At 44.4% G+C, this 14,970-nt stretch overlaps 1 protein-coding gene across 2 annotated transcripts; it reads right to left on the reverse strand.

Moving 5' to 3' along the window:
• Nucleotides 1-6,267: 6,267 nt before the first annotated feature.
• Nucleotides 6,268-11,620, reverse strand: LOC133388526 (uncharacterized). 2 transcript variants are annotated; one of them, XR_009763851.1, is made up of 2 exons: nt 10,928-11,620; nt 6,268-7,299 (listed from the first exon to the last, which is right to left on the reverse strand). XR_009763851.1 is itself a non-coding variant. In XM_061634487.1 (2 exons), exons 1-2 carry the CDS (start codon nt 11,195-11,197, stop codon nt 6,902-6,904), a joined length of 657 nt encoding a protein of 218 aa, XP_061490471.1. In that variant the 5' UTR covers nt 11,198-11,620; the 3' UTR covers nt 6,268-6,901. The 2 variants fall into 2 exon arrangements, 1 of the variants encoding a protein (XP_061490471.1); XM_061634487.1 differs by having other exon boundaries at nt 10,939-11,620.
• Nucleotides 11,621-14,970: the final 3,350 nt, after the last annotated feature.

Raw genomic sequence — 14,970 nt, forward strand, 5'->3', positions numbered from 1 at the left:
GCCTGTGCCCTCCGCTCACTCCACTTGCCAACCCCCTGCTTGCCAACCACATGTCCCACTCACCATCTCCCCACCATCCCAGGCAACCCCACTCTCCTTTACAACCCACATACCTCACCTGTTCCTCCGCTGCCGCTGCCCCAGACAAACACTGTTCACCGCACAGCACACCTAGGCTACACACCAGACTCCTGCCCACCCACCCAAGCTGCCACCACTGCCCCAAACTTCTCCTCCCATGGAGAAACTCTGCTGCTGTGTAGGCTGCACACTGGCCAGCCGCCTGCCACATCTGCTCATCAAGGCTGCTGTCGTGTAACCACCACCACATATAGGCCGCCTGCTTGCTCGCCAAGGCTACTGCCACTGTCATCTTGCCTGCTTGCTGAGGTGGTCTTTGCAAGTGGCGTGCGGAGGGGGGGAGCACTCATGCTGTAATTCACAGTTCTACCTGTCTATGGTGCTGTGAATGGCACAGCGTGATGCTTACATTTTTATGTATATAAACAAATCAAAGTACATACATAGCTCAACATGTACCCTAATAACTGCAGTCCTTTGATTTTATTTGCAAATTTAACAATGAAAGGAAATTTTAAAAAAAGAAAATAATGAAAGAAACTAAAATAAATAAAAAATATTAAAGGTACAGAAATAACAATTAAAAAATAATAATATATTACTATGACTAATAATAACAATAAACCACCATCAGTTTACATGATGGAAACAATAATCATAAAAAACATGTATCTTGAATTAGCATATAAATTCATATAAGAGGCTACTGGACAAGAGGCTACTGTAAGGACAGAATAAGGAGAAACCGTTTGGTTCCCCATCGGAAAGGGTGTGAGACAGGGGTGTATTTTATCACCCTATTTGTTTAATCTGTACACAGATCATACGGAAAGCGGGATTGGACCAAGAAGAAGGAGGTGTGAAAATTGGAGGGAGAAACATCAATAATTTAAGATATGCAGATGATACCATACTCTTAGCAGAAACCAGTAATGATTTGAAATGAATACTGATGAAAGTTAAAGAGGAAAGCACAAACGAGGACTACAGCTGAACGTCAAAAAGATTAAAGTAATGACAACAGAAGATTTATGCAACTTTACAGTTGACAATGAGGACATTGAACTTGTCAAGGATTATCAATACCTCGACACAGTCATTAACCAAAATGGAGACCATAGTCAAGAAATCAGAAGAAGGCTAGGGATGGGTAGGGCAGCTGTGAGAGAGCTAAAAAAGGTCCTCAAATGCAAAGATGTATCACTGAACACCAAAGTCAGGATCATTCAGACCATGGTATTCCCGATCTTTATGTATGGATGTGAAAGTTGCACAGTGAAAAAGGCGGATAAAAGAAAAACAACTCATTTGAAATGTGGTGCTGGAGGAGAGCTTTGTGCATACCATGGACTGTGAAAAAGACCAATAATTGGGTGTTAGAACAAATTAAACCAGAACTGTCACTAGAAGCTAAAATGATGAAACTGAGGTTATCATACTTTGGACACATCATGAGAAGACATGATTCATTTGAAAAGACAATAATGCTGGGAAAAACAGAAGGGAGAAGAAAAAGAGGAAGGCCAAACAACAGATGGATTGATTCCATAAAGGAAGCCACAGACCTGAACTTACAAGATCTGAACAGGGTGGTTCATGACAGATGCTGTTGGAGGTCGCTGATTCATAAGGTCGCCATAAGTCATAATCGACTTGAAGACACATAACAACAAAATGTGAAGACCTTTAAATGCCCTTGATCTCCATTGCCATAAAAAAAATATCAAATGCAAGGTCAAGTTCAGATATTCCCAACTGTTCTGCAACCTTTCCTCTGACCATCTGAATGGAGCTGATGGACCACAAGTAATCCACATATCTCAGTTTGAGAACCTCTGCCTTAGAACAATACTATGGGGAGGGAGAGAGATGCAATAGTGGTTTATAAAGCTAATAATGGTGCAGTGAGAGAATGAAGAAGAACATAGTATTCTTTCTCTCTTTCTAAACTAGCCTTCACCAACTGGTGCCCTCCAGCTGTCACCATCAGCACCAGGGAGTCATCAACCTCAGGATCATCCGATGAAACTGACTACCGATAGCTTCCGGCAATCATAAGGATATATTTTTCAAGCTCCAAAAGATTAATGCATTTGTTTAGTGGCATCCTACACTGCAGATCCTGCAATGAGCTGGAGGCTGGACTAGGGAAGAGTTAGCACTAGCACAAAGGACCCCCCCCTTTCAATATCTAAATCTGTTCTGGGCTTTCCCTCCAACCCTCTGGAGCAGATTTGGGAATGGAAAGGGGCTTACATGGGGGGGAGGGGGGAAAGTACCTTTGTGCTAGTGCTGTTATTTAGTTGAATATTGCCCAGTGTTAGCGTTCAAGTGGCTTCAGAGTATAGACTTCATTGCCACAAGATGAGATGGTAGCAAGTAGCTTTGATGGATGTAAAAAACCAAAACAAAATTAAGGCCAAATTTGCTTAAGTCTTGGTGTGTCAATGTCTATTAGCCATGAGAGCTAAAAATGGTTCCTTAATAATTAGAGGCAGTATACCCCTACTTACCTTGCTGGGGATAAGCAACAAGAGATGACTATCATGTTATTTATTTATTTATTTATTATTTGATTTATAACCTGCCTTTCCTCCCAGTAGGAGCCTAGGGTGGCAAACAAAAGCATTAAAAACACTTTAAAACATCATAAAAACAGACTTTAAAATATATTAAAACAAAGCTTTAAAAACATCTTTGTTAAAAAAAGCTTTAAAAACGTATTAAAAAGCAATTTCAACACAGATGCAGACTGAGATAAGGTCTCAACATAGAAGGCTTGTTGAAAGAGGAATGTCTTCAGTAGTCGCTGAAAAGGTAACAGAGATGTGTGACAAGGAGCCCTGGTTTAGCCATACAGTTAAACTCTGGGCTCTGAATAATGCAGCCTGGTTATCATCTGCCCCTTATTCTACTCATCAGCACAGAGTGTCAGGCATTTCTTTTAAAATCTCCCTCTTTTTGCATATGTATGTGTATTCAAACCAGCAAATGAACTCCCTTCAGGTTCATGTATGGGCTTTCCTGCCCTAACCATGTAAATATAGCCGAGGCTACTGTTGTGGCCCAATCACATTTAATCTTGTTCAACTTGAGTAATAAACATAGGTATTTGTGCTGTCAGCTGCAACCTCACTTGAACTTTCTCTGGTTCCTTGAGCACTAATCGGTTATTTTCCTTTCTACCAGCCATAAAAGTGTTCATTTGAATTCCCCTGCCCCTGCCCCCAGTATGCGAAAAATAAAATGGTGGGGGCGTAACTCTCTGGTCATACATATCCAAAAGGACAACCCTAATCATGTCTACACAGACCTATTGGATTCACTGGGGCTTACTCCCAGGTAAGTGGGGTTAGGATTGCAGGCTTTATTTCTGGTTCTTTATCTTTTCACATAAAGTCAGAAGAGAACTTGAACCACTGTTGTTTGCTTTGTTATTTGTTAAATGTACTAACTAAAAATTCTGAATAAAAAAAAGTTTATTGCTTCATAGCCAGTCAGGCACTTCATATAACAAGACAATTAGAAATTAGGTTCGTACAAAATGCATTAAGCCATGCTAAAATATAATTAACAAGGGGCTTTGCCCCTGCACATTTCATGTGCCAACCCCCTTCCACACACTAGGACTCCCAAACACACACACAGACACACACAGACACAGGGACTCCTAAACCCCTGGATTCCCAAAAATGTACATACGTATCCCAACCCCTCCCCAGGGGATCCCATACATACATATGAACACACATACAGACAGATTCCCAGGCACACCCAAACTCACACACAGGTCCCTGGCACCCACAAACACACACAGGAACACCCCAGGCACTCCCAAATACATACACACACACAGCCAGGCAAGTCCCAAAACCGTCCCAAATCCCAACTCCTCCACCCCCAGGCAACTCCCAATCCCCCCAGCTACTCCCAAAAGGCCTGCACCCCAGGCAACTCTCACACCCCCAGGCAACTCCTGAAATGTCCCCCACCCTCAGGGAACTCCTGAAACATCCCCCACTCCTAGGCAACTCCCAAAACGTCCCCCACCCCCGGGAACTCCCCAAACATCCCCCACCCCCAGACAACTCCCAAAATGGTCCCCACTCCCAGACAACTCCCAAAATGCCCCCCCAGGCACTCACTGCTGCACTGTTTAGGTGACTTACTGGCCTCCTGCCTGCCCAGGCTACTGCCGCCACCACACCTCAACCTCTTACCAGCCTCCCATATTGTTGCTGCTGCTCACCACCCCGTGTCCGCCCGTAGTCACTTGCTCCCTCACTCGCTCACCCCTGCACTCACTCACCTGCTCCCGCACTCCCCTGCCTACTCCCCCACACTTGCCCACCCGACATCCTTACATCCTTCACTCCTTCATCTCTCTTGGCTGCTGTTCTGTCATCCCCCAACCCCATGCACAATGGCGTGACGGCTTACAAAAATATTATATAGTTAGATTAGATAGCTAGATTTGAAAAGTATACCATTACAACTGGTTGGCATGTGTTAACATATATTATCATCTAAAACTGTGTTATTCCTCTTCCCTAAAGCCAGTTTTACAAATTTCAGTCCTACGTGTCACATAGTGTTCTGTTCCAGCCAATATCATTTTACATTTTAGCTTAACAGAGAGTGGACTGCCTTCAAGTCGATCCCTACTTATGGCTACCCTATGAACAGGGATTTCATGGTAAGCGGTATTCAGAGGGGGTTTGCCATTGCCTCCCTCTGAGGCTAGTCCTCCCCAGCTGGCTAGGGCCTGCTCAGCTTGCCACCGCTGCACAATAAGGGGCTCAAGGTATCAGATCCTCAGATCCAAATGCAAAGGGCATTCCAATAAAAACTGTACCGAATCCTCCACCTTCAGGCATCTAACAGGGCAATGTCTAGCCACCCAGTGGTGGCTGGTGCCCATTGGGACTGATGGGGTGGAAGGCAGGGAGCCCAAACAGCGAGCAGCACCAGAGCCAATGCGAGGCAAAGCCAATTAATCCTAGTTTTGTCTCCAGCCTCCTGCCTGCTGAGGAGCAACACTGAGGCTGAAGGCGGCGGAGGTGGGGGAGAGACAAAGAGCAGCACCACCTCCTGGACTGGTTGTAAGAGGTCAGGCGGGGGGGGGCTAGCTGGGTGTAGACTGGAGTTGGTGGGGCAGTGCCACATTTGCTCTGATAGACCAGCCTCCACTATCAGCTGCCTCATACCATACTGAGCATTACAACATCCCTTTGCCTCCATCAACTGTAAAGAGTTCAGTCTGCTTTTGGTCAAAAACCAAACCATCTCAACTCCTGTGAGTAAATAAGAGACAAACATTTTCCTAGGAAGGGCGAGGAAACCTTTTATATATCATATTGGAGTGATACCCGGCTGCGAGTGCCAGGGTGTTCTGAAAATCAACATCAATCGTATGAAGACCTCCTCCCAGGCACCATCATAGCCTTCCCAATCAAGTGGGCAAACGAAAAACCCAACTTAGAAACAAGGGTATGCATCGTCGCAGTCCCTCTGCTCATATGCCAATAAGACTATAGGTGAAACCCACAGATTAATAACCCCCTTCTGAAACAATATTTCCACCTAGTGACAAGCTGAATAAAAACATTATTATTTAAGAAAAGAAAACAAGACCGAAGGAAAGACAGCAGCATCACTTGGTTCTTAAAACTGATTTTTGGAAGTGGGCAGTTGTTGTTTTGGTCTTAACACAAACATCCTTTAGAAAGGGAGGAGAGGAGAGAATTGGTCAAAACACATTGCTTTCATTCTCTTGAACTAAAGTTGAGTAAAAGTGACAAAAACCCAGGAGAGAGTGTGATGGAAGTGGAGAAATAAGAGAGTAGCTAGTGGAGGGAAGTTGGGGAGGGGGGCAAGGCCTGGAGAAGCACTGGGATCTCCCCACTACCCAGCAACACCATAAAAATGAATAGGCTGTTAACTAATGGCAAATTATTCCCAAGTGTTCACTCACACCAGCAACACCAGACTAGCATTTCTTTGCTATCCCTGAAATCTAGCTGGGGCTGATGGGAGTTGTAGTCCAAAACATCTGGAGGGCATCAGGTTAGCAATTGCTGCATTAAATAATAATAATAATAAATAATAAATTTTATTTCTAGGCCGCCTATCTGGCCGCACAAGTGGCCACTCTAGGTGGCGTACAAGATAAAGTAAAATACAACATACAAACTACATAAAAACCCAAGAACTACAATATAAAACAAAACCGAACCCACCCATAGCTAAAACCAATGGCACCCAAAAGAAAAAACAAACAAAAACAAAAGACAAAACCCCAGGCCACCTCAGCCAGCCGGCTTATGTATCCCTCCAAAGAGGGACAGGTGATGGAAATTAGTCCCAGCTGGCTGGGTACCTGGGACCTGGTCCTGCAGGAGGCACGTCTGCCAGGCAGCAGTCCCACTGGGAAGGATGGTGGAGGTGGTGTTCCAACAACAGCAGCAGCAACAGCAGGCTCTCCTTCCCTGGGTGGCAATGTTCTCCTTCTTTCTGCAGGCACTGGGTCTCCCAGGCCACCTCAGCCAGCCGGCTTATGTATCCCTCCAAAGAGGGACAGGTGATGGAAATTAGTCCCAGCTGGCTGGGTACCTGGGACCTGGTCCTGCAGGAGGCACGTCTGCCAGGCAGCAGTCCCACTGGGAAGGGTGGTGGAGGTGGTGTTCCAACAGCAGCAGCAACAGCAGGCTCTCCTTCCCTGGGTGGCAATGTTCTCCTTCTTTCTGCAGGCACTGGGTCTCCCAGGCCACCTCAGCCAGCCGGCTTATGTATCCCTCCAAAGAGGGACAGGTGATGGAAATTAGTCCCAGCTGGCTGGGTACCTGGGACCTGGTCCTGCAGGAGGCACGTCTGCCAGGCAGCAGTCCCACTGGGAAGGGTGGTGGAGGTGGTGTTCCAACAGCAGCAGCAACAGCAGGCTCTCCTTCCCTGAGTGGCGATGTTCTCCTTCTTCCTGCAGGTACTGGGTCTCCCAGGCCACCTCAGCCAGCCGGCTTATGTATCCCTCCAAAGAGGGACAGGTGATGGAAATTAGTCCCAGCTGGCTGGGTACCTGGGACCTGGTCCTGCAGGAGGCACGTCTGCCAGGCAGCAGTCCCACTGGGAAGGGTGGTGGAGGTGGTGTTCCAACAGCAGCAGCAACAGCAGGCTCTCCTTCCCTGGGTGGCGATGTTCTCCTTCTTTCTGCAGGCACTGGGTCTAAACACAAACATGCAGGTGGACACTTAGCTTGAGTGACCCATGTAAAGAGATCCATGAGGTTACACTTGACACTTTATTCACTGGGCCAATTAGGACTCTGATAACAGACTGAGAATCGATAGGATATGCAGCTTTATTATGCAAATAGAAACATGGATCACGATGTGGATTGTTAAAAGGATCAAGTAGTATCTGAAACTGGACTGGTTATAGCTGAGGGTTAGGGTCGAGATAGGCACAATGCAATATGGGTGAAGATGGAAGACTGAAACCTAGCTGAGAAACCTCCTTATAGAGCAATTTGACTCTTAAGGGGGTATTTTTCCTACATGACAAAGGAAATGAAGAGTTTTGCAAAGTAACTAGGAGTTGTCACAGATGTGAAGACTAAGTTGCGTGCACGCCATACCTTGAAAGGGCATTATTTCTCCCAAAGAATCCTGGGAAAAGTAGTTTGTTAAGGGTGCTGGGAATTGTAGCTCTGAGAGTGGTAAACTACAGTTCCCAGGATTCTTTGTGGGAAATTATGTGCTTTAAATGTATGATGTGTGCGCAGGTTTGATTGGGTTATCACTTAGATTATGGAGAAGGCATGTGCATGTCTCTAGTGCTTGTGCTGGTATACTTTCGTAATGAGTGTCCAATTTACCAGTGCAAATCAAGGCCAGGAAATACAAACTAGAGAGAAATGAGAGCCCCCCTGATCAATCAGCATATTTTGAGGTATGGACATTGTTCTTCAGCTTTGAATCTGACAAACCTAAGTGCTGGATTGTGTGAAGGGAACGGATCTTTGCCATGGAATAATTCAAAAAGGCAGGTGTGGAGAGAGGGTAATTACTATTTTTTAAACATGCTTTAAAACAGGGTGAGTAACCTTTGTTGGCTCAAGGGTCACTTTCACTGTTGGCTGAGCCTCCGAGGGCCGCATGCCAGTTGTGAGCATGGCCAAAGCAAAAGTGGGTTTGTCCATGTATACCCATAGGAACATACGGACTCTGCCTTATACTTGGTCAGACCATTGGTCCACCTAGTTCAGTATTGTCTACACTGACTCTCCAGGGCTATCACTCTCTCCCAGACCTACATGGAGACGTCAGGGATTGAACCTGTGACCTTCTGCATGCAAAGCAGATGCTCTACCACTGAGCTGTGGCCCCTTAACCCACTCATTCTTGTGTGTGTGTGCACACTCGTACACACACAGAGTGCACAAACACTCACCACAGAGTTAGATGGTGCATTGACTGCACACACCCACAGTCCCACACCCACACACTAGGAAATGCCAATGGTAGGTATATATGTCAGAGCTGTGGTTCATCTGAGCAGCAAAAGGTTGGCTGCCCCCCGCAGCAGATGGAATGTACCAAAGAAAATTAATGCGCTGAAAGATGAACAAACAAGAGGGAGTTTTCTTTCCCTCTGTACCCTTTCATTCGTGACACTGGTCAGTAGCCATTCTGTTCTGGGAGGCAGCGTGTCCAAGCCCTTATTACTATTATTACTGAATGCATCATTCACAGGCACACAAGCAGACTGTATAAATACTTAGGTTTTTGTTTGTTAATCTGATCAGCTCTCTCCTGTTCTCTTTTGCTGGTGCATGCTGATCCCTGGCAGTTCATTTGGACACTGTGACTCCTCAGTGCTAATATATGCTGGGTATGTTTATCCTTTTAGGTTACTGATAATAGACAACCTTTATTGTTGCTGGTTTGGTGGATACATTTACATCAGCCTGAATTGTTTCTTTTGCGATTATTCTCGGGGAAAGGGCCATAGCTCAGTGGTAGAGCATGCAGAAGGTCCCTGGTTGAATCCCTGGCATCTTCAGGTAGGGCCTGGAGAGATCCCTGCCCGAAATCCTGGAAAGGTGCTGCTAGTCAGTGTAGACGGCAGTGACCTGGGTAGAGCAATGGTCTGACTCAGAATAAGGCAGCTTTGCATCTTCCTCTGTGTCTTGGTTTGGACACATCGCCACAACAGGCTGCTGCTGGGTATTGAGCCATGGCAGAACTCAAACCCATCCAAACGCTAAGCCAGAGCCCTTCTTCCTCTTGTGTTGCTGCAGCTCTTTGAAAGCAATGAGCCTTCATGGGCTAAAGTAGCTTTAAGATCTTTATGGCTTGCTCAGGAAAAATATGGATGCCACAACTTGTGCAATTAGAAGTACTTTCTGTGAAGGCAGAGGCACCATTAGATACAACATTTATTGTTGTTGTTATGTGCCTTCAAGTCGATTACGACTTATGGCAACCCTATGTATCAGCGACCTCCAACAGCATCTGTCGTGAACCACCCTGTTCAGATCTTGTAAGTTCAGGTCTGTGACTTCCTTTATGGAGTCAATCCATCTCTTGTTTGGCCTTCCTCTTTCTCTTATTATTATTATTATACCGGCTTTCATTTTATTTATTCATGTGTGTGAATTTTGAAATGGTGAAAAGCATCTGGGTTGTGTGTCTTTATGCCAGGGCAGGATAATGAAATGTGTTGCATGGAAGCTACATATTTGCAATGTTGCAATGTGTAAACTGTGTTTTTCAGATTGTGTGGAAGTATATATATATATTTCTCCTTTAATATTTCCAAATTTTGCATTAATATTTCCAATGTTTTAAAATATTTAAATAAAGTTTAAACATTTATTCAGTTATTATTTCCAGATGTATTATTTATTTTTTTACATTTATACCCCGCCTTTCTTTTCATAATAGAAACCCAAGGCGGCTTACATATGGTTCCCAGGCGGTCTCCCATCCAGGCACTGACCAGGTGCTGGCCACATGTGCCTTCAGACCATAGCCTGGGACTTGCCAATGTGCTTGCCAATGCATGCCACTAGAATCTATAGAAAGAAGTGATTCATTCATATGACTTGCTCACTGCCTCACTATGAGTTTCTGATTTGTAAGAACATAAGAAGAGCCTGCTGGATCAGGCCAGTGGCCCATCTAGTCCAACATCGTGTTCTCACAGTGGCCAACTTGTAAAATGAGAGTATCTTGTTTCTGTTCTGTTGTTAATTTTTTAAAAATAATTTACTTTATTGATTCAGTTAAGAACAACTCAAATCATACATTAACCGAGAGTGAGGGAAGTACATATTAGGGTTGCCAGGCTCAGGGTCTGAGACTGATCCTGTATCTTTAGGAGAAGAGAAAGTCAGCCAAGTGCAGGTGTTCTTGCTACATTGTAATGGGAAAAACCACAAGGTGGAATTCTCCCTTCCCCCTCCACAACTTTTAAAGATACAGAAGACCTCTTGGTTGCCAGGCCCAGCCCTCCAAGAGGTCTTCTGACTCTTTAAAAGTTGTGCAGGGGGAAGGGAGAATTCCACCTTGTGGTTTTTCCCATTACAGTGTTGCAAGAATACCTGCACTTGGCTGACTTTCTCTTCTCCTAAAGATACAGGAGCAGTCTCAGGCCATGGACCTGGCAACCCTAGTACATATATATAATAATAGATTTTCCTGCTCTTAAACCCTGAAATAAATAATACGTTGTTATTCTTTGGTCAGCTTTATGAAATCCATACATTTTGAAAAGCTTTGGGAAACTTGTTTTGATTGCCTTCTTCATTGGTGTATCTAATAATGCTGTTTGTTAAAATTGTACCCACCTGTCTGTTACCTGTTTGATATTTGTTTGGCTGGACTTGCCATCCAGTGCCAACAGTAACTTTTGGAGGGCCCTTGAGAGAGATGCCTTCAGTGACCTCCTCACTTCTTCCTTCTGCTGCCAGTTCACAGTACGAGTGAAGGATGCTTCTGTATCTTTTCCTTCTGGTCGCAGCTTGCGTGCTCAGATAAGGCAGGTGATCAGGCAGTATAGCGAGGAGGAGAAACAGAAGCAAGGCCAGGGGTTGATAGCAAGCCCTCTGAAGGAGCATGGGCTTTGGTAGCTGCCCAGCAATGCTGACCTACAGTGCCACCCTTTTGCCCTGATTCTAGAACACAACAGCCTTCTTCAGCACAGCAGAGTTTCCCAATAGATGAATGAAATAAATACTCTAGGAGTTCCCCATACCCTGTGACACATGACACTGATTTGGTTGTTGGGGCCAGCTGACAGGTACATCATAGTTCCCATGCAAGAGACTTACCAAACAGCACAGCATGTAGTTGGCCTGTGGGCAGGATGACAGTGTGTGTTTTATTCTGTGCCAGCCAGTTATGTTGAGGCATAGCAATTAAGGCAGCGTCACTCACCATTCTTGGCAGAAGGAGCTCTTCTTTCCAATTGCAGCAGCCTAATTGCAAACATAAAAGTGCTTCCACTACAAGTTCATGGCATTTAATTTATTGCCACCAAACAAACAAGTGAACAGAGCATTCTCTAAAGAAGCTTAATCATAAGACCAGGGGGAGCCAGATAGGATTAGAACTGAGGGAAACATGATGGCGGCATAAGAGGCATTTATCTCATGCCCTGGACTCATGGGGTCATTTGTGCACTGAAAAGCAAACTCAAATGGAGCTCCTGGAAGCCATTCGAAAGGCCACATTAACGAGAAACGCAAAATGCATTAACAATTTATAAGCTACTCTTTCCAAAAGGCTCATGGTTTAAAGCACATAGTCAAATACGCAATCACAGCCATAAAGCAGTTAAATAAGAACAGCAGACACTAGGGGTGTAGTCATCCTGGGCTTGGGGGTGTATGTCTTAGACCCCTTACTTTTTTGGGAGCCAGGTCCCAGCAAGGTCTGTGTGTCTCCAGCACCTATGAGCCAATCACCATGAAAGTGTGTGAGCTACTGAGAAGAGTCTTCTAACTTGCTTCCTTGTCGTTTCCTGTTGATTAGAGCCAATCAGAGTGAAAGGAGTTCCTATTAGTTCCTGCTTCAAAAAGCCAGGTTGTGGAGAGTGACAATTCTGTAGCTGAAGAAAAGACAGTGAATCCTGATGACAGCATCCCATCTACGTCATCAAGCAGTTTGGCAGCAGTAGGAGATAAATGTGTAGATACTGAATTCAGTAATTCCAGCAATAACTCTGATGGTCAGAAAGAACAGTTGAATTGTGACAGTGCTAGAGAAGCAGAAATCAGTATTCAAGCCTGGCCAATTTATTCTGTAATCTTAGAAGGGGGCATGGCTGCGACTTATGAAGGGACCCTGCACTTCTGAATTTGCCACTACACTACTGGCAGACACAAGCAACAGTAAAAAAGAATGTCCAGCTGTAAAAATGTGATGAAGAGCCACAGCATAGTAAATGTTTAGGCCAAAGGTCCAGAGAAATTAAAAATTACAGAACATAATAAAAACCACAATTCTCATAAGGGAAAAAAGAGAAGCAGGGCTAATCTCTAGCTTCTACTGAGAGATTAGCTGCCTTGGGCTTTTCTTCTTCCTTGTATACTAGCAATAGCTGATCCATCAGGCTACCTGCTCTGTTTCCATTCCAGCTGGTCATTCTGAGAACTGTAACTTTAAGAAATGGTCCCTGAGCTTGCATTTTTCCTCTTCCCCCCAAGCCCGTTTTCCTTTTGTGTCACTGTAAATCTTTTAGATTGTAAATCTGAGAGCAGGAACTGTCTTGCTTTTATTAATCTGTTGACTGCTGGGAGCCTTTTCAATCATCAGAGAGGAGAGTAAAAATGCTTTAAATAATAACAACAGCAGCAGCCAGGGTTGGGAGGAGGTAAAACTCTCTGAGGAGCCATATTGCCTGTATGAGCCATATTTCTGAATGCTGAGGAAGTGCAGCAGGGAAACATGTTCTATGTTAAATTAGTAAAGCAGCTCATCAACCCAGAGTGGCTTTTTTCTTTACCTAAATGTGGGAGGAGTGCAGGCAGGGGTGCAGTCATCCAGGGTCTAAGGGGGTCTTGGAACCCTTACCTTTTTTGGGAGCAGGGTCCCTATGTCTCCAGCATCCTACGAGCCAATCAGTATAAAAGGGGAGTGTGTTAGCCACTGACAAGTCTTCTAACATGCTTCCTTGTCCTGCTGATTGGAGCCAATCAGACTGAAAGCAGATGAGCTAGTCACTGAGAAGACTCTTCTCAGTAGCTAACATTCTCCCCTTTCATGCTTATTGGCTCCTAGGGATGTCTGTTGTTGTACAAGAAGGCATTAACAATGATCTCAATTGTTAATCTCAGCAGCAAAAAAGTGGGGAGAGACATGGCTGTGACTAACATGAAGGGACCCTGCCACTTCTGAATTTGACACTACACTACTGATTTTTACCAATTCCTCCTACCCATTAAAGCCCCCTCACTCCTCAGTGGTTTGGGAGGGTGGAGAAGGAAGGTTGGGAATTTGTAGTTCTGTTAGGGGCAAACCACAATTCCTAAGATTCTTTTGGGGAAGTCATGTGCTTTAAATGTGTGTTGAATGTGCTTTAAATGTGCAGTGTGGACCTGTCCATTGCTTCAGTGTCCACAGCAAAACTTGCCCAGTATTGGAAAACATCAGGGACCTTCACCATGAGTGGTTGGATGACTAGAGAAACTTACCATCAGATAGAGTAGCAAAGGACAAATGGCACAGGGCAGATTTGTTGACACAGTTGCCGTTCATATTGCATATAGGCTAGGAGCTGTCTGGAATGAATTCTCGCAACCACCAGAAATCTTTCTGGACTATTTTATGCCCATAATAGAGGGAGAGGTAGCTGGCTCCTTAGTCAATATTGCTATGTAATGGAAGGTGATTATGAGCACAAAGGCATTTGTATTCCATATAATGATTAGATTTTATAAGAAGTATTGGTTAGTTTGTAATAAAATATATTAAAATGGATTTTATGCATACTGCATAAAATGCTAAATTTTGGGATGGTGTTCAACATTTTCCATTGTTTTCTTATGCATTATGTATGATAGTATTTATTTATTGCAATGATATCATGCCTTTTCCCCAAGGAGCTCAAGACAGTATACATTGTTCCCTCCTATTTTTATCCTCGCATCAACCCTGTGAGGTAGGTTTGGTGAAAAGAGGGTGGTGACTGACACAAGGCCATCCAGGTAATGTCTGAGCAGGAATTTGAACCCAAATCTTTCCAGTCCTAATTCAGTACTCTAACGACTACATTATAATTGATTTCCTACTTTGCTATTGTTTGGTATCTTTTAAAGAAACCATGCAGCCAATGTAAGCAAAACAAACTTATATAGCAAACCAGCTGACGACATATCTACTTTTTTTCTTTATAGACGGATTGACTGCATGTAAACAAAACCAAGAAAGGTCACATATTAAACGAACTCTAATGGCATTGTGAAACAAAGACAAATTGTTCTATCACAATCTTTGCTAACCTGGCGCCCTCCAGATCTTTCGAACTACAGCTTCCATTAGCTGGCTGGGGGTGATGGGAGTTGCAGTCCAATACATCTAGAGGGTGCCAGTTTGACAAAGCCTGCTCTGTCACAAGCTCTTCTGGAGCAGTTTACCTCTGGCATCCAGGAGCCTAGCAGTAGTTACTCCAAAGCCAGCGTCAGCAGAAATTACTGCAATGTCACTGCCATTGCGAATGAGGTCACAATCAATTGCACGCAGTCTGTTTGTATCTGATTCTGAATGGTATGTTCCAGTGCTAGGTGCAAATGAAATAGACACCAGCAACCAGCACACACAGTGAGAAAACAGGCAGTGTGACTATTAATAAATGGGTACAACTGGAGTTGAACATTTCAACTAAGTACAG

The sequence above is a fragment of the Rhineura floridana genome, chromosome 7, assembly GCF_030035675.1.
Source record: "Rhineura floridana isolate rRhiFlo1 chromosome 7, rRhiFlo1.hap2, whole genome shotgun sequence".
Taxonomy (NCBI): domain Eukaryota; kingdom Metazoa; phylum Chordata; class Lepidosauria; order Squamata; family Rhineuridae; genus Rhineura; species Rhineura floridana.

What these genes read in the sequence shown, in the direction of transcription:
- LOC133388526 (XM_061634487.1), bottom strand. Translation starts at nt 11,197, where the DNA reads ATGCTCCTTCAGAGGGCTTGCTATCAACCCCTGGCCTTGCTTCTGTTT. An exon ending in GCCAAACAAATATCAAACAG is followed by an intron (nt 7,300 to 10,938) that starts GTAACAGACAGG and finishes GTTTGTGTTTAG; the next exon opens with ACCCAGTGCCTGCAGAAAGA.